This window comes from Poromitra crassiceps (assembly GCF_964638095.1).
Source record: "Poromitra crassiceps genome assembly, chromosome: 6".
Lineage (NCBI taxonomy): Eukaryota > Metazoa > Chordata > Actinopteri > Beryciformes > Melamphaidae > Poromitra > Poromitra crassiceps.
Genome location: NC_139627.1, coordinates 44026694 through 44045982, shown reverse-complemented (window position 1 = coordinate 44045982; position 19289 = coordinate 44026694). Strand labels below are relative to the sequence as shown.

General features: G+C 44.8%; 1 protein-coding gene across 1 annotated transcript in view; it reads left to right on the top strand.

Moving 5' to 3' along the window:
• Positions 1–19289, top strand: part of LOC310779060 (mitogen-activated protein kinase kinase kinase kinase 4-like) — a 161626-nt gene that overhangs the window by 75453 nt on the left and 66884 nt on the right. Inside the window, 2 exon segments of the mRNA XM_083639557.1 lie at positions 8326–8382; positions 18427–18552. Coding sequence (XP_083495683.1) covers positions 8326–8382; positions 18427–18552 — 183 coding nt within the window.

The following is a 19289-nucleotide window of genomic DNA, read 5'->3' as shown; positions in this document are numbered from 1 at the left end:
GCCTGGACTGAAGGCTGCTAGCCACAGCCCAGCAGGTGAGCAGATGGGTCAGTAGCCTGGACTGAAGGCTGCTAGCCAGTAGCCACAGCCCAGCAGGTGAGCAGACGGCACCCTGTCCTCTGCCAGAGATTACATTTCCTCCTCAATTGATAGTATTCTGTTACATCACCACACGGCCATTTTGGTAGGAAAACAACAGGTGATTGTGATCAATTAACAGGTGATTACAATCAAGTGACACTTACAGCCAATGAGCTGTGTTTGTTGTAGCGCCATATTGGTAGGAAAAAGCCTTGTGACATCATCGGAATACTATGAATACACTTGTTGGTGTTGTTGTCTTGGTCACTTTAGTGATTGTTGTTGTTTTGATGTGTGTGTACTGCAGACCCATTCAAACAAAACATGTCTCCTGTCTATTTTTAGCCTCGGTGTCAAAGTTAATTAGTTTTTTAACGAGCCCGGGCGGACAGTCGATGTGACACCTCTGTGGAAACACACGTTCACACCTCCTCACTTTCACCATTTGCTGCTGTTTGTGCAGACGTGTGTGTACGTCCAGCAGGACGTGGCGCGCGGGAGGATCACGATTCCCCTCTCCCCCGAACAGACGCCGCGACCAACCAGAGGAGGCGCTAGTGCAGCGATCAGGACTCATACCCCACCGGCTTCCCACCCGCAGACACGGCCAATTGTGTCTGTAGGAATGTCTGACCAAGCCGGAAGTGCGGTTGTGGGCGATGTGCTTTAACACTACCCAGATGCCCCCCATATCTGCTTCTTAAAATGAAGGTCAGAGAATCACGTCCCCTACAGAGACAAAAAGGAATTGCCGGGTCTCAGGAGGATATTTTAGAAAGACTAAGATTTAATGATGAACTAATGTTTTTCTTTTCTAAAGTAAGCATATAACATTTGGGAACAGAACTCTATATACAGTACCGTAAATTCCGGACTATAAGCCGCACCTTTTTTCCCGTTTTTTGGCCTTTTTTGGCCCCTGCGGCTTATATAACGGTGCGGCTTATCTATGGATTTTTTCAAAAAAAAAAAAAAAAAAATCTCTCTTTTTTAGCACTCTTTCTAACTATAAATCCACTTCTGTTTTAATTTCCTCTCTTGCCCTCTTTTCACCACACCGCGGACACTGTGTGCACTGTAAAAAACAACACAGGTGGTGTTGTGTTATGTTGTTTTGTTGAAATGTTAATAAATGGGAGCTTCCTCAAACAGCCATCTCTTTCCCGACAATCCCCTCTGTGCATGAACCCTTACATATGGTAATTAAACATTAAAACACAATAAAAAAAAAAAAAAAAAATACCATTAAAACACCCGCGGCTTATAGTCCGGTGCGGCTTATATATGTAAAAAACAGTCAACTTTGCAGGTGCGGCTTATACACCGGTGCGCCTTATAGTCCGGAATTTACGGTATATATATATATACCGGTATATTTTTTTTTTTCCCGTTTATTTGTCAGGGACAATGCAAGACAACATTGTGACAAGTTACAGTAACATGAAACATTATGCGATGCATATAGGATATCTAGCCAAGGCTAATTTGCAATTTGCAAAAGACTAATCTAAACAAAGTGCAAACATAAAAATTGTGACACGATCATACAAAATTTACAGTAGAATTATGCTACTACATCATACAAAATGTACAGTGAAATTACGCAACTACATCAGTGATCAATGGTCGCAGGTTTGATTTGGCTTCAGCCAGTGTTTCACCTTCTCATTAAAGCTTGGGCCATATCTTACACCCAGGGCAAGGGCAAGCTTTATATTTACCGGTACTAGTTTCTACGAGCACTCAAATCTCAAATTGTTTCTTTGAAGGAGCACTGGGTCAGTACAGCAAAGGACATGTTCCAGCGACACAGTGGTCATTCAAAGTGGGGGGGGGGGGGGAGTGAGATTTGATTCCTAGAGTGCAAATAATCAACGGCATTGAAACTCTCAAACTGACGGTAGATCAGCATCCAGATCCAGCCCCTCTCTGCTCCGCCCCCCACCCCATTAGCAGGGCTGGGGGTCAAGGGTCACAGCTGAAGGATTATGGGGGAGTAGCTTATGAACTCTGGGGGTCAGGCTGCAAATGTCTGAAAAGGCTCATTATGCTGAGGTTGCTCCTCACCGCGCTCTGATTGGCTAACGGACAGGATCAGAGAGAGCTTCTGGGATCTGACCCAGTGACTGAATTCATTTGAACGACCTGCCTTTACTATTCTAAATGTGTGTTATTTACGTCCTGCGTTTAGTGTTGTAATGTATGTTATTTATGTATACCGGTATATATATTTACGTTTCATATCACGATTATAGTGACCAAAATTATCACGGTTTTCAGTATTATCACCGGTATTGTTCAAATGTGCTGAAAATGTTTAAAAAGGACTGATGCACTCACTGAAATCATTTCTCCAAGGCTGTACGTCTGCATCTTGGTTGACAACTTTGGTTGATGATGGACAGTATTTGCAAAAAAAATTCAAAGCATACCGTTATGGTAAGGAATTTTATCACGGTTATCATTCAAACCGGTTATTGTTTCATCCCTAAAATGGACTGCCGGGGGGGGTTCTGCTTTAAAGATACGATACAATAAAGATTTAAAGTGGAGGAAAATGCCTTTGCCCTGCCAAACAGCTGGAATACAGACATCTACGAGGGAGGCGCGCCTCTCACACTTTGAAAATCGCTGCTGTAGAGTAAAACTGGATTGTGTGCATTGCCTAGAATAAGTGGGAATGAGAATACATGTCCACACAATAAGATCTAGGGCCTAGATCTGATTACATTTCTTTACATTTATTCATTCCCACTTATTAGACACTATTTCTGATGGTAAAATGAGCATAAAAAGCAAAACAGAATAAAACGGAAAAAAACTTGGGATTTGTTGCTCTTTTCCCCGTTGTACTGAATTTGTACCGAACCGTGACCCCGAAACCGAGGTGTGTGTGTGTGTGTGTGTGTATGTGTGTGTGTGTGTGTGTGTGTGTGTGTGTGTAGTCAGGATGTCTAGACTGAACACCTTGACAGCTCTTGAACACATTGAAACAGCATCTTAAGTGCTTTGATGTCTTTAACTTGTCTGTTTGTCACTGGAGGGCCGCCTGTCTGTCAGCCACTGTCTGTCTGTCTGCTACCAGAGAACATGATGATGTCATCCTTTCAACCGTCAAGCATGTGTGTGTGTGTGTGTGTGTGTGTCTGGAGGGGGGTGCTGTAATTATTACAGTCTGCATGCTGAGGTCACCTTTCTCACACAAGGGGAGGACACACACACACACACACACACACACACACACACACACACACACACACACACACACATTCATTCTCCCTTAGAGGACAATTACAGCGTGATATTTTTCACAGTCATAGATATTTTTAGATCAGGTTTCTCCAGGTCGTCTGCATACTAGTGCAGCGGTAGATTCCCTGCCTACCAACACAAGGGTCGCAGGTTCGAGCCCCCGGCCGTGTTTCCTCCAGCGCTGCGGGTGGGAAGCTGGTGCGGGTGTGTGTCCTAAGCAAACACGCCAATCACTTTCAAATCTCACACCAAGATAACACTGAATGTGATCTACTACACACACACACACACACACACGCTCTGAAAAAAAACACCCAATATAATACCGTCTCACATCACTGCACACTTATAAATCAATCTAATCTTAACACACGCGCACACACACACACACACACACACACACACACACACAGACAGGTAGGGTGCCAATCATCAGTGGTTTATTTTCACTTCAAAGACACTTCTGAAACCTGAGAGGCACATCGGCACACACACACACACACACACACACACACACACACACACACACACACACACACACACACACACACACACAGTGAGAGAGAGAGATAGAGGTTGATTCATCTGTCAGTGTCATGATGTCATGGTGTCTACTCTGTACAGCAGCTCCTGTTCACTATTAACCTTAGGGTGTGTGACGAGTCAAGAGACTGTGTGTGTGTGTGCGTAGTGCGTACGTGTGCGTGCGTGCGTGTGTGTGTGTGTGTGTGTATGCATGTGTGTGTGTGTGCATGCGCGCGTGTGTGTATGCATGTTTGTGCGTGCGTGCGTGTATGCATGTGGGGTGGGATTGGGACTGGTGCTGCTGAACAAAGCTCTGTCGATACACTGCCGTGTCAGCAGGAAAACCCTGGCACACTGCCCCCTGTGTATATCTGTCTCTGTCTCTGTCTGTCTGTCTGTCTGTCTGTCTGTATATCTATCTGTATCTATCTATCTACTGTATCTATCTATGGGCCTGTCTGATTCTCAAGTGAATGAGCAATATAGGTGGCATTTCTAGGTAAGAAGTTGTAATTAGCATTGCATTTAAAGAGTGGAGAGATGAACTGGCTAGAATAGCCTCTTTTGAGCAGCTTATTCATAAAGTTAACAACACCCTAAAACGTTTTCAGGAAGATCTGGGGGCCTTACTTAGAAATGTTTGAAAATGGCGAGCAGGGATAATTTCTAGTATCAGTGCTGATATGTTACTTTGAAGACTGTTGACTGATGTGTACTAACTGATATCATCGTGTAACCCCAACTGCAATAACCACACTCTCTAAACATACCTGATCTCTATGTATAGCAGCAATGTATTATTAATGTAACATTAATATCATGATGTAAGAATGTGCACCTTTTTCTTTCTTTCTCCTCACCCTCCCTTTAGTTTTGTTTTGTCTGTCTCTCCCCTCCCCCTCTTTTTTCTTTTTGGCTTTGTTTTATTTTTATTTTTATCTCTCTTCTATTTTGCTTAGTAAAAGTGACTATTGTAAACGTTTGAGTATCAAAAAGCAAAAAAAGCTTTAATCACAAAAAAAATAAGTTGTAATTAGGCTGTCTGAAACCAGTTTGATACATGAGTTCACTGAATTTGCAACCTTTCTAGGTACCTGGTTATGGATAATTTTCGAGGAACCATTCCATGGTACCTTTGTTTGATTAGGATATCCCATGAAACCTTGCGACCCTTACAATCGACGAAGAAGAACGACGCAAGCCCTTAACTCATTGAGTGCCAGCCACTTTTGGAGAACGGACGCTCCCAGTGCCAGAGTTTCAGAGCGTTTTCAGTGATTTCTCGAGGCCCACAGAATATTGTGTGATATTACTATGTAAACACCGAACACGCACAAAGAACGATGAGACTCTCTTCTATCATCTGCAAAAAAAAGTTTATTGATACCATTTTCCGTTCTTTAGTTATGAGCCGGAGAAGATAGGTTGTTTTGAGCAAAAAGACACGTTTCAAATTAGAAGCTGAGATATTCCGCCTTTTGTGAAATGCAGCATTTCAAGCACATTCACTGAGTCTGAAGCTAATATTTTCTGATGTAGTGATGTGGTGTAGTTGTGTGGTGCCCTGCGTGCCCCACCCCCCTCTCCCCCCCTCAGCTCCTCCCCACACTAACACACAGCCTCACGCACCCAGTCTATTTTCGGAGCGCTCCGTTTTTGTGCGCCGGCTCCCAGCGCGACACGGAAATGCCAAACCGGACTGCTGAGAATGGTTTGGCCCTTCGGCGTCGGGTGCTGCCTTTCTGGCGGCTAATCGTGTGGAGAAACTATGCAGACAGACAGAGGCAGAGGGGCTCAGTTGTGGGCGCGGATTGACTGCTGTTCGTAGCCAACGTCAGCTCCAGACAGAGCAATCTATATGGCTCTGGCTGCAGCATGAGCGGTTTCTCTTTCATCACGGGGCTTTTTCCTGCTGTTTTCCGGATCTTTCTCTAATCTGGAGAGCACTGTCGCCACCTAATGAGTCCGTAAAATAGGTTATACACCTTCAATAGCTACAATATTTGTACAGGAGATGCCTGAGGCTTTGATCCACGTCCCACCGTCAAAAAACGCAATTGATGAACATACTCGTCCTTGGCACTCTACGTTAGTATCTGAATTGACGAACATACTCGTCCTTGGCACTCAATGAGTTAATGGCGACCTGCATGGCCTGCAAAAAAAAATAAAAAAAATATCGATACTTGGCGTCCAAATATCGATACAATATCATCAGGCAAAATATCGCGATACTATGGTGTATCGATTTCCCCCCCCACCCCTACTATTCAATGGAAACAGTACCAGTGCAACCTGTCACACCTGAAACAAGTTATTTTTTAATCACCTATATTAAAATGAGATACCTAATTAAACAATCATCTAGTTAGGTAACTAGATGATATTAAGCTTCCTTGCATTACAGACACAAATATCTCAAATCCACTTTCTCGCTCTTTGTCATTATCTTTCTTTCTCTCTCTCCCTACTCCCCACTCTTTCTCTATCTTGCTCTCTCTCACCCCCCTCCACACACACACACACACACACACACACACACACACACACACACACACACACACACACACACCTCTCCATGGCGCTGCTTGTACTCATGGACTGTATAAGAATAAGTCTGTTTTATGGTCTCTGTGTATTTGACTCTAAATGTAATGTGCTAGGCCCTAGCAGCTCGGGTAAATGAACACCGTGCTGTATTGAAGAAGACTAAACATCAACTCATTAGGAAAGTGTTTACTGGGCTCATAAATCAAGTGAGAAGTAGGGTCATTTTCCCATTCACTTATTCTTCGAGCCAGTGGAGTTGCCCCCTGGTGGCACTTATAAAGAATGCAGGTTTAAAGTACTTCTGCATTGGCGTCATTTTTCAGAAGCGGAGGTTGCTGCTTGCTTGTAATCCTGTGTGTGTATGTGTGTGTGTGTGTGTGTGTTGGGGGAAAACGGATGACTCTGCAGTGTAGTGTAATGGGCAGCCATGCTACAGTAAGATGGATGCTGGCGTCTAATGGAGGTCAGCTGGTCAGCATATAGAGCTTTCTCTCTTACACACACACACACACACACACACACACACACACACACACACACACACACACACACACACACAGTATATGACAGCTGCTCCAACTCTGTTTAAATCGCTGCCGTGGATCATGTGTGCAAATGCACAGCCATTACAGTTCTTTCTTTCTAATGCATTCACACTTGTTGTTTTCTCTCTTACTGACACACTCACACTCACTCACTCACTCACTCACTCACTCACTCACTCAGACACTGGCTCACTCACTCACTCACTCACTCACTCACTCACTCACTCACTCACTCAGACACTGGCTCACTCACTCACTCAGACACTGGCTCACTCACTCACTCACTGACTTCGGTCAGCCCCCTCCAGCCTGGGCTGCCCCTCTGCCTCTCCAGCCCAGGCTGCTCCTCCCTAAAGTCCTGGGTAGGATTGTCAAAAGTATCGAAAAGTATCAATACTGAAAATTTGAATCGGATACAATACTCAATTGCAACAGTTTCGATACCATCAGTGCTTTATTTGAATGAAAAATGACAGATTTGTCCCCCCCCCTATCATTGGTGTGTATCTGTTGCTTCAACAAGCTAAAGGTGTTCTGATGGCTAGAGCAGGGCTAATCTGCTGTGTAAATTCAAAGTTTTAGATTATGGAGAAGTGTGCGTCTGTCCATCCATCTGTCTAACTTTATTTTTATGCCTCTTGATGTGTCGTCATCCCGCTCTTCCCCTGGTATTGACAATGGTATCTTTTGGTATATTTTCCTGGGTATCGGTAATAGTATAGTAGAATTTATAGTATCGTGACATCCTTAGTCCTGGGTCTTGGAGGGTGACAGTTTGGTGCTCAAAAGTCAGGTAGAGGCCTGGGGGACTGTGGAGGCCATTTACAAATCCTCAAGAAAACACCTACAATGTGGCTGCAGAGTTGAATATTGTTAGCATGAGCTAACATGCTTTTCACTCTCTCTGTGAAAACAGGGGGGATACATGTTTCATTCCTTGCAGCGGTTCTGAGAGAAACACACAGCTGTTGTGGAGAGACAGGTTTTGGAGCGGCGCCTGCCGTTTCTCCTCCACACTATTGTCGAGGCAAAGAAGTTGTCGTGAATGTGTTTTGTTTTGATGAGCGACTGACTCACGCTTTACTCGGCCTAGGAAAGTATTCCTAGGCCGTTGCACATACAGTCAGTAGGCTTCTGCCACCCAAACTCAATGAAGAAAGCTCCTCTCCTGATTGTCACATTGGACTCTTTCTTGTCCCAGAAGCGAGTTATTTTAGCTCCATACTTCCACAAGAGAAACATGGATTGGTAAAGGACTGTGATGCTGTGTGAAATGGCATAGGGCGGGTGGGGGATCACTGTTAGGCTGTTAAGATGTGGAGAGGGAAGGCATCCTTGTCTCATCTCTCCTCTCCTCTCCTTTTCTCTCCAGGGTCGACATGTCAAGACGGGACAACTGGCGGCCATTAAGGTCATGGACGTCACAGAGGTCAGTAAACGCTATATATGTGTAGATGTATACTATACCATCCATGTCATATTGTCATTGGTTGAGAACCACTGCCTTAAGACTAATTATACGGGGGAGGGGGGGGGGGAGGGGTTGGTCAGAAGCAGTGACTGGGGGCGTCCGGGTTGTGTAGCGGTAGATTCCCTGCCTACCAACACGAGGGTTGCAGGTTCGTATTAGGGCTGCACAATATATCGTTTCAGCATCATCATTACAATGTACGCTTGCACAATAGTCACATCGCAGGACAATGTCAAGTAATAAAGCAAATGAACTCAAACACGTCATGCTATATACGTTTTTGTGCTGGTTGATACTTGGCACACTAGCATCCTGCCAAATCACTCTGGCTGCAGCTAACAACACGTGCTACTCCGTCACCCACGCAGGTTACCCATTACCTTCTTAAAGGGGCAAGGCTTGAGCTATTCAAGTCATTTGGAGAAAATTCCTGGATTTTTTTCATATCGCAATGTATATCGCAGAAACAAAATCTATTGCAATGTCCCAATATCATGCAGCCCTAGTTCGTATCCACGTGTTACCTCCGGCTTGGTCCGGCGTCCATACAGGCACGATTGGCTGTGCCTGAGGGTGGGAAGCCGGTTTGGGGGTATGTGTCCTCCTGGTCGCTGCACTAGCGCCTCCTCTGGTCGGTCGGGGCGCCTGGTCGGGGTGGAAGGGAACTGGTGGGAATAGCGTGATCCTCCCACGTGCTACGTCCTACCGGTGAAGCTCCCCCTGTCGGGCGAAAAAGAAGCGGCTGGCAACTGCGCATGTGTGGAGGAAGCATGGTGTTAGTCTACGGCTCTCCCCAGATCGGCAGAGGGTGGAGCAGCGACTGGGGCAGCAGGGGGATAAATTGGCCAAGTATAATTGAGGAGAAAATGGGGGGAAATATATGGGGAAAAAGAAGCAGTGACTGGAAGGTACATTGACTGTTTCTGTAGCCTGGTTCAGAGATGATAAATTTGAGTAAAAAATAATACTAAATTTAAAAAGGTTTCTAAAGCACAACACTGAAGATTGATTTGTCTGCAGAACTAATGCAGGATAGACAGTGACACAATATTTTAAAATGAACATTACCAACCCCCCCCCCCCCCCCCCCCCGGCCACAAAATCCAGCTTGTGGAGATTTGGGTTTGATTTCCTCTGAAGGCCTAAATAGATACTAATGGCCGACTCAAATGCTCCATGTAACGGTTAGCAGCGCCAAAACAAACTGTTCCCCTCTGCTTCAGACCCCACTCCCTCATGTCAATGTTTTTATCTCCAAAAATAGTCCAAAAATTTTCAGGCTCATATCCAAGCAGCTTGTTTTCTCGTCTTCATCAGACACAGTGCTGAGTTTGTGTTTCAAGCTAAGCGAATTTTCAGTTTGCTAAGGGCAATTTAGCCTGTGTGTGTGTGTGTGTGTGTGTGTGTGTGTGTAGTCAGGATGTCTAGACCAGAGGTTCTCAAATGTTTTTCAGCCAAGGACCCCTTACAAGATAGAAAATATACCGGGGACCCCCTCATTCTGATTTGTGATTTTGGGCTAAGCTTAATTGTTTCCACGGTAATGTGCTTGACTTTTAATTTGATAGGTTTGTTATTAGAATGTAATCCATGAACCATTTTAGATTTAAAGCATAAACTATTTTCATTGAACTATGAAGATTTTGCAAAAAAAAAATATATATATATTTTTTTATTACGTACATTACATTTACATTACGTCATTTAGCAGACGCTTTTGTTTTGTCCAAAGCGACTTACAATATCACAATTTGTCAACAGTCCAGAAAACCACTATGCAACACAATCAATGACAGCCAAGATTTTTTGATAGACTAGCACCATGTAGGAAGTAGTTTGAGAAGGAATAAGTAACATGTAGCATTTTCTTTTTAATAAAAAAAAAAAAAAAAAAAAAAACTTTTTTTTTTTTTACTTGAAAACTTTTCGCGGACCCCCTGGCAAAGTGCCGCGGACCCCCATTTGAGAACCACTGGTCTAGACTGTGTGTGCACGCACGCACGCACGCGCGTGTTGCCTCCTTCAACAAAGTTGAGGAAGGACCCAGAGGGCTGTTTTTGTTTTATATACTTATCTTGAGAATGTGATGTGTGCTTCTGTGCAGGGCTGGGTTAAAAAGAAATCTATATATTGATTGAGTCAATACTCATTTGAAGGAAAGGAACTCATGTCTACAGTACAACTTTTTGATGCTTACAATTAGTCACATAAGACTCTAAATTACATAGTTGGAAGGTTTTGGTGCTTTTTGCTTTCCAGGGTCTTATATTTAATTTTTTATCTTTTTTCTGATTTCCCCCCCATTTTCTTCCCAATTGTACTTGGCCAATGTCGCCCTGCTGCCCCGGTCGCTGCTCCACCCCTCTGCCGATCTGTGGAGAGCCGTAGACTAGCACCATGCTTCCTTTGCGGTCAATTCTTTGGGGTCAATTCTTAATCTATCAATCATGAATACTTTTAATAATGCACCAGGTTAGAGATTGCCTTGTGCAATTGACAGCATTAGTTCTCTAGAATCTCTTTCATATTTAAGCAAAATTGGTATTGTAACTGAAATATCCCGAACTGAATCGAATCGTATCTGAAATCTAATCGAATTGGGACCTTGTGTATCGGAATCGTATTCAAATCAGGGAATCAGGGGCGATAGCCAGCCGTGTGTGTGTGTGTGTGTGTGTGTGTGTGTGTGTGAGACAGCGCTGATGATGATGACGGTAACAACGACGGTGGTGGTGTCTCTCTGCCACCCACTCGTGTGACTCGTCCCTGAGTGAATATTGACGTAAGGCAGAGAGAGAACCTTCACAGACACACATGTGAGGTCAGTGCAGCGTGTCCTTACTGTCGTGTGTCCACCTTCTAAAGTGCACATTACGTTGAAGCTCATGGCTGATCAGTTTGTCTACTCTACTGTCACTTGGCCAGGTGAGCAACCAGCTTGTTTTTAGACATGTCTGCTAAAACTAGCAGACATGTCTGGTGACCGACTCGGTGAATGAGGCGTCAAGGTGGCCTGCAGGCAGAAACCTGAACCTCCAACCATCCACATGATGAGAAGATGTGAAGAAGAGAGGAGCGCTTGATGGGATCCTCTTTATACGACCAGAGAGCACTGAGGAGAGATGCACATGATTCAACACGCCTTTTTTTCCCCTTCTCTTTTTTGTTTTGGTCACAGCGTTTATTTCCCCCACAGTTCAGCCCTTTTCTCAAATAAACAGTCAGTTTGTCTGGAGCAGAGGAAGCTGTTTGCGTTGGAAAAGATAGATAATTTTACACACACACGCGCGCACACACACGCACACGCACACACACACACACACGGGCGCCCACAGTGCACATATACAGAGACGTGTGTGTGTGTGTGTGTGTGTGTGTGTGTGTGTGTGTGTGTGTGTGTGTGTGTGTGTGTGTGTGCGTGCGTGCGTGCGTGCGTGCGTGCGTGCGTGTGTGTGTGTAGGTGCACGCACGCGGTGCCGGAACTCAAGGAGCTTTGCATACGGTCACATGTCATAGCAGCAAAACAATACATCTCCTTTCCTGTGTGCGCGCGCGTCCACTCAGCTCCACAGGCACATCTCAGCATATGTGCTCTGACCCACATACCACTTCCTGTTCTACATGCAGAGAGAGAGCCTGAGGAGAGAGACTACTGTCGGAGGAGAGAGAGAGAGAGAGATAAGGCTTAGAGAGGGAGAGAGAGGAGGATGGGAAGGGGGGAGGATTTAAACGAGAGAGAGAGAGAGAGAGAGAGAGGTGTGTGTGTGTTTTGCTCTCTCCTAGCAGAAGGTTCATCTGAAGTGCATTGGGGAATTGTGGGACGGGCTTGTTCACCTCCGACACTCAGATTCGTTCGCCCTCCTCCATCCCCCCCCCCCTCCTCTCTCTATCCATCCCCTCCTCCCTCCATCACACACTCCTTTTTTCCTTCATTTAACCTCCATTTCACCTGCTTTTTCCTCCATTCCTTTTGCTCTTATTTTCCCTTATCCCCATCTTTCTCAACCTCCACCTCAGAGAGAGAGAGTGAGGGGGAGAGAGAGAGAGAGACTAGCTCCTTTTACACAGCTCCGTGAAAGCCGGGGTGGTTGCGGCGTTATTACGCCTCGCCTCCTGTGTGAAAGTCACATGGACAGAATGGCGGGGTCATTTTGTTACACCTTTCATGCCGCAACTATCCACCTTCTTCTTCCTAGCTGCCATGATGCCTTACGTGAAATATGGGCGCTTCTTCCCGTGTAATCCTCCCAGCCCCCTCCTCTCCCCCCGTTACGTTGCTGACACGGACACAACATAGTACTATAGCCCGTCTGTAAACGACCGCTGCAGGCGAACGGCGCAAATCACGTCCAGCTTGGCAAAAATCTCGTCGATAAATATTCTCGAGTTGTACAATTATTACATTCCCTCAAATAAGTCGTCAGACGAGTGTTATTTATTGTGACAAGCAACTTTTTTTCCCCAGCGTCAAGAGGAAGTGCGGAAGCTGCAACAATCAGTCACGTTTTAGACCGGACCTTGCACCCATCATTATTTTACAGCGGGGCATTCAAAAATAAGGTGGATAGTAGGGCTGTGAATCTTCACTGGCCTCACGATTCGATTCGATTACGATTCAGAGGGCTACGATTCGATTCGAGTACGATTATCGATGCATCTTGATGCATCTCTTAAATGGATGCATCACTTTTTTCCGCAATACATGATTTATTTTTTCTCACTTTCTTTTTTCTCACTGTGTGGCTACTTTAAAAATAAAAGTGCATTTGGAATTGCATTGTATTATGATCCATAATTAAAATAAACAACTGCATGTACTTCCATTATATTTTATTTGATTATTATTATTATTATTATTATTTTTTTTAATAATCGATTTTTGACATTTGTGAGTCGATGGAGAATTGTGCACGTCCACATCGCGATGCATCTTATAATCGATTATTTTTGACACCCCTAGTGGATAGGTGGTATCACTAATCAGCTCATTCATTTAGAGAAATCCAGGAGGAATGAGAGGAAACCAGTTCTAAGATTGACGTTTACCACCAGAAATAAGTGAACCAAAGCAGATATAATTCAATAGCCATGTTCGTGTGGACTAGGCCCAATCTTCCAATAACGGGAACATGGGTGTTAGAAAATCGCCCAGAAATGTCCAGATCCAGGTTCCTCTGTGGACCTTTAAAACATCTCGACATGCCTCCCTCTCTGCTTTCCTTTCTGGGGACAGGACGTCTCCGTCAGGTCTGCTCACTGTGTGCAAGCAAGGATACTTCTACAGCAAGATGGCCACCTCCGAGTCTGCCACCATCTCATGCCCAGGAATGATAATGAGTAGCTTCAGGATGCCTTGTTTTGAAAGGACTAGGCAGACTTCAGGGAGAGAGAGAGAGAGAGAAGCAGACTTCAGGGAGAGGGAGAGAGAGAGAGAGAGAGAGAGTGTTCATGAGAGAGTTCATGTCATGGAGACAGCATACGTGAACATGTGACTAAGGCAATTATTGTAGGAACAGAGACCGTAATGGAAAGTGATGCTGGAAGGGAGGGAGAGAGAGTGAGGTTACAGAGTGAGAGCTTGAGAGAGAGACATGGTGAAGGTATGAGAGAGAGCGAGTGAGAGTGAGAGAGACAGTGTGAGGTTACAGAGAGTGAGAGCTTGAGAGTGATAGAGACTAGGGATGCATGTGGCGACTAAGGCCATGTTCAGACTAGGAGGCCAAATCTGATTTGTGAACTTTAGTGACCTATTAATGATTCTATCCAGATTGGTTTTATGAGTCTGGACGCTCCAAGTCTGATTTGTGTCACTTGTCCCAAACCACATATGGAGGTCTGGACACACAAATCCGACTTGAACACTTGCCCAAATCAGATTTGTGGCAGTGCGGACACACTCCCAAATCAGGTTTGGGAAACCAATCAAGATAATGATGATTAATGACTTTAGCAGCAAATCGGATTTGTCTGTAATGTGAACATGGCCTAATTTCCCTGACAACTACGGTAGTCTATTTTTTTTTACTTAGACTAGTCTATAAATAATAATACAAGTCTATATGAAAACACTCAGAAAACAGCCAAAACTGAGCACAATTGAATCTATAAGAAGAAAATAAAGCATTGTCTGAAAAAATATTGTGCGTATTTAAGAGCCATTTGAAACCATAATTACGTTTGTCAATATCCAAATCGTGTGTGACACTTGCACTGTTTATTATGAACATTGCACATCAGAGAACATCACCCCAACACCATCAGGATAAATATAGTTAATTTAACTTTCAGAAGCCTTTTCCTTCAACAACAAAGTCGAGTGGAAGCATCTTGCACAGTTATTCATTGCCAGATGAGCTGGGCTATCTTGTGTGGCTAACACGTTAGCAGTGCTAGTAGCTAGCATCAGGCCCCGGCTGTCCTTGCGTCCACATGCCTGTGCTGAATATGGACACACATTGATGTTGTTGCTTGGGTCGAGTGGTAAACGTTATATGCCAGCTTTATCTGGCACAACCATATTTTCATTTACTGGATCAAAATGCTGCCAAGCTGCGCTGGTTTTACCAGATGTCATCTCCCTTCCTTCCGCTCCTTACACTACTAACGTTACAGCCAGGCGTGATTTTGAATCGCACATAGGTTACGCAAAAACCACGCCCTGTGCCCGCCTACGCAGCAGTCAAGCGCCGGGATTGGCCAGGAGCAAGTCTTTTGACTTCTTTTGACAGCTGGAATCTCCCACACCACAAATCGCTGGTCACGCAGCCCAGCGATTTCATGAACCAACTGAATTGCCCTTGATAGGGGACATTGAAATTAATTATTAGTGTATTAACGCCAATGAAAACGTAACACAAGCTTTTAACACACAATCGATTTTTAAACATTTATTTCAAAACATCATTGTAAAATTTAGGCCTTTAGCCAAAGCTTCAATAACAGAGCTCAGCTGACAGTTTAACCTGCAAATGAAAACTGACACGGACACAACCCCCCCCCCAGGCCAGCCGTTTGTTCCAGGCCAGTGAAGTCCCAACAATCTACAAAAACATGCAATAATATAAAATCATAGATAAAAAGTTGAATCATACACAATAAATAAAACCAAAAGTAAAGGGTTAGCCTTCCCAATGGCCAGCAGCATCTGTTATTCTGGCCTCATAATAAGCACTGAGGCGGGTGGTCAGAAAGTCAAATAACATTAAAATACATTGTATGCTTTGGTGCGATGTAGGATTTTGTCTTTCAATATCCTCGTTGCAGCCTCGTTGTAGCCTCGCTTGGTGTTGTTGCTTCTCACAGGAATGGTGTCCCTGTAACAGAGAGCCCAACATGAGCATGAGCGCCTGGCCAATCCCGGCGCTTGACTGCTGCGTAGGCGGGCACAGGGCGTGGTTTTTGCGTAACCTATGTGCGATTCGAAATCACGCTACAGCCAGTGGTCCACTCCCACTAACACATGCTGCTTTGTTTACATCCAGGCATTAGGTGAGGGGGGCTACCCCTAGTGGCTGGTGGCTGCGTAAAAACGCAACAGTTACCGCTGGCATTGTTTATCATTATGACCGGAAATAGAGCGTGCTCCTTCCTAGCCTACTGTACGTCGTCATCTTCCTCCTTCCCCCCTCCTCCTCATCGCTCATTTCTGCTGTCCGTCGCCATACGCCGCCTCTCCCACAGCGCTCCTCTCTAGCCTACCGTGCCTCTTCCTCTTCCTCTCTAGCCTACCGTGCCTCTTCCTCTTCCTCTCTAGCCTACCATGCCTCTTCCTCTTCCTCTCTAGCCTACCATGCCTCTTCGTCTTCCTCTCTAGCCTACCATGCCTCTTCCTCTTCCTCTCTAGCCTACCATGCCTCTTCCTCTTCCTCTCTAGCCTACCATGCCTCTTCCTCTTCCTCTCTAGCCTACCATGCCTCTCCCACAGCGCTCCTCTCTAGCCTACCGTGCCTCTTCCTCGTCTTAGAGTCACAATATTGTCCCTCGTTGGTTCCCCCGCGAGGTCTCGCCCGCTTCCTGGGCTCGCAGACGCAGCTCGCGGGCTCACATAGGCAGCTCAACTGCAGTTCGCGCAGACGCAGTTGGGCAATTGTGCATCGCCGCGCTATTCCCTCTCCAATTATAGCGTGCTGAGATAATTTAATTATTAGTTTGAACCGACTAGTATTTTGGTGCCGGGTCGACTAGTGAGTAGTGAGGATAGCGTACTGTTTAACCGCACCTCCCTACTAGTAGAAACATAGTGAAGGTATGAGAGAGGGAGAGAGAGGCATAGTCAGGTTACAGAGAGAGAGATTAAGAGAGTGAGAGAGAGACCTAGTCGGTATGAGAGAGAGGGATGACATCATGAGTGTCTCCTTGTCTGAGCAGCTGTAACCTAGACCTCTGTTGCACTCTCCATCAACACCCCCCACCCCCGCGTGCACGCACGCAAACACTCACATCAGCCCACCCCCTGGTGTGTGTGTGTGTGTGTGTGTGTGTGTGTGTGTGTGTGTGTGTGTGTGTGTGTGTGAAGTAGATTGCTGTCAGGTCTCTGGTGGAACCAAACTCTGCTTTATGACTTTGTGACAAAGACTGAAATCTGAGATGTCTGACTGGCTGACTGACTGACTGACTCCCTGAAGGCTTTTACACACGGCAGAACCCGGGTGCTTTTAACTCTACACTATCCAGACGCACTCGATAGACAGTTTTTATTGTTATTTCACGTTGTTTCCCCTCGTCTTTCTTTACGGCCGAAGTCGTCCCACTGGGATGAGCTCCAGAGAGTCATCAACATTAATTGGGTCGGATTGTAAAAATCAAGGGTCGTTACTCCCAAAAGCGGGTAGAGAGAGAGAGAGGGGGATGTGATGATCAGGCGAACGAGCTCACCACCGAAGGGTTGCCAGTTTGAGTCCCAGCTGGGAAAATACGACAGTAACTGGAAAAGACCAAGAGAGAGTGAAACTGAGAGAAAATACCCATCTCGGTCATCTTTGGTGGTGACAAAATGATTGTTGGTACAGAAGTGGAGCATTCTATTTGTTCGTAGCATGTATGGGTCCAACTTCTGTTCAAATGAAATCTCCCCTCATGAATCATCATTCCACCACTGAAAACGGCAAAAGAAAAAACCCACTTCCTGTGTGAAAACCGTGTCATTGAAACAAGGCATTGTTGAAAGTTGACATCCTCTGCAAAACATCCCAGGGTAAGTAACACAGGTGTAACAATACCATGACGCTAAACACTTTCTATTGGCCATTTATCATCCTGTTATTGTTTCTCCAATCTGTAATACTGTACCCAGTGTTATGCTGCAAGGTATCACTCGTGCATGGTACAGTCGTCTCTCCACTGGTTAGACTGAGTGCTACCTATCTGCTCAAAGACTGTGGGTCAAACGCTTTAGACTGAGTGCTACCTATCTGCTCAAAGACTGTGGGTCAAACGCTTGACTCAAGCTTTCAAACTGTGCATAGTAAAAGAATGTTATCTCTGGCAGGAACGTCCGACGACCCCTCTCATATTTTATTGAAAGAAAATCAGCTTTTGCAGAAGATTTAAGAGTCCCACAGGCTCCACTGAACAGACTGCCGGACTCTTTGTCAAACTCAATCTGAGGGTGGACTTCTGATTTTTGGTTCAATGTTGTTTTGTTATTATTTATGTGCGTTTGTCTTGCGTCTTGGGAGTCACTTTTTCTCACTTTTATTTTGTCATTCTACGTCAATGAATCCCAACTGTATGTCCAGCTCTTTCAAATGCAGCAGGCTGTCTAAATGCCTGTGGAAGAGCTCATGTCCCTTCCTGGACAAACTGACCAGGAGAGAGGAGAGGGATGCTGTTTGTTTGAATCCACTTAGTTCCTCTCATTACTTCCCCAACATCTTGCTGCCAAAGAGAAGTTATTAAGTCCAGTCTCTCTCTCTCTCTCTCTCTCTCTCTCTCTCTGTCTCTCTCTGTGTCTGTCTGTCTGTCTGTCTGTCTCTCTCTCTCTCTCTGTCTGTCTCTCTGCAGGACGAGGAGGAGGAGATTAAGCTGGAGATCAACATGCTGAAGAAGTACTCCCATCATAGGAACATAGCCACCTATTATGGAGCCTTCATCAAGAAGAGCCCGCCGGGACATGACGACCAGCTGTGGGTGAGTACGGGCCCACCAGAGAGTCTTGCCAAAGCCACATATTATCCAACCTGTTTGGCCCGTGACTGCTTAAAACGAAGCCGTATGTATGTATGTATGTATGTATGTATGTATGTATGTATGTATGTATGTATGTATGTATGTATATATGTATGTATGTATGTATGCACAGTATTTATTTATTTATTATTTATTAGTTATTCTTAATTTTTGTTGAAAAATCTTTAAAAATATAGACAATACATTTGTATAGTAAGATTATTTTGGGACTCGCTGAGGTTGAGAACCACTATCTAACAAAATAAATGGGTTACCAGAGTGACTTTTTTTTGGTGACACATTATAAACCGATTATAATCCCTTCAGACATTTTCCTACAATACAATCATCAGAAAATTGCGTTCAATTTAATATCATGTTAACGTCACATTATTGCAGCGACCCCACATATTATTCAATCCCCACATTTTTCTCTCACATTGTGGTCATTTTATTATGCTGACATCATAATAAGGCCGTGTGTCCACTAAGCTTCTTTTTCTGACAGTTACACACTGGAAGAGCGCTGTGGAGCGCTGATCCCAGCGCACAAGATGCAAGGAAGAAGATTGAAAATAACGTTAGCTCAGCAGCGTTAGCTACAATAGCTTGATGGCTAACAGCTAACAACAAGCGGACAACACACGTACTGTGATAAAAGCACAACACTCACCAGAAATATTCAGTGTCCGGCCAAT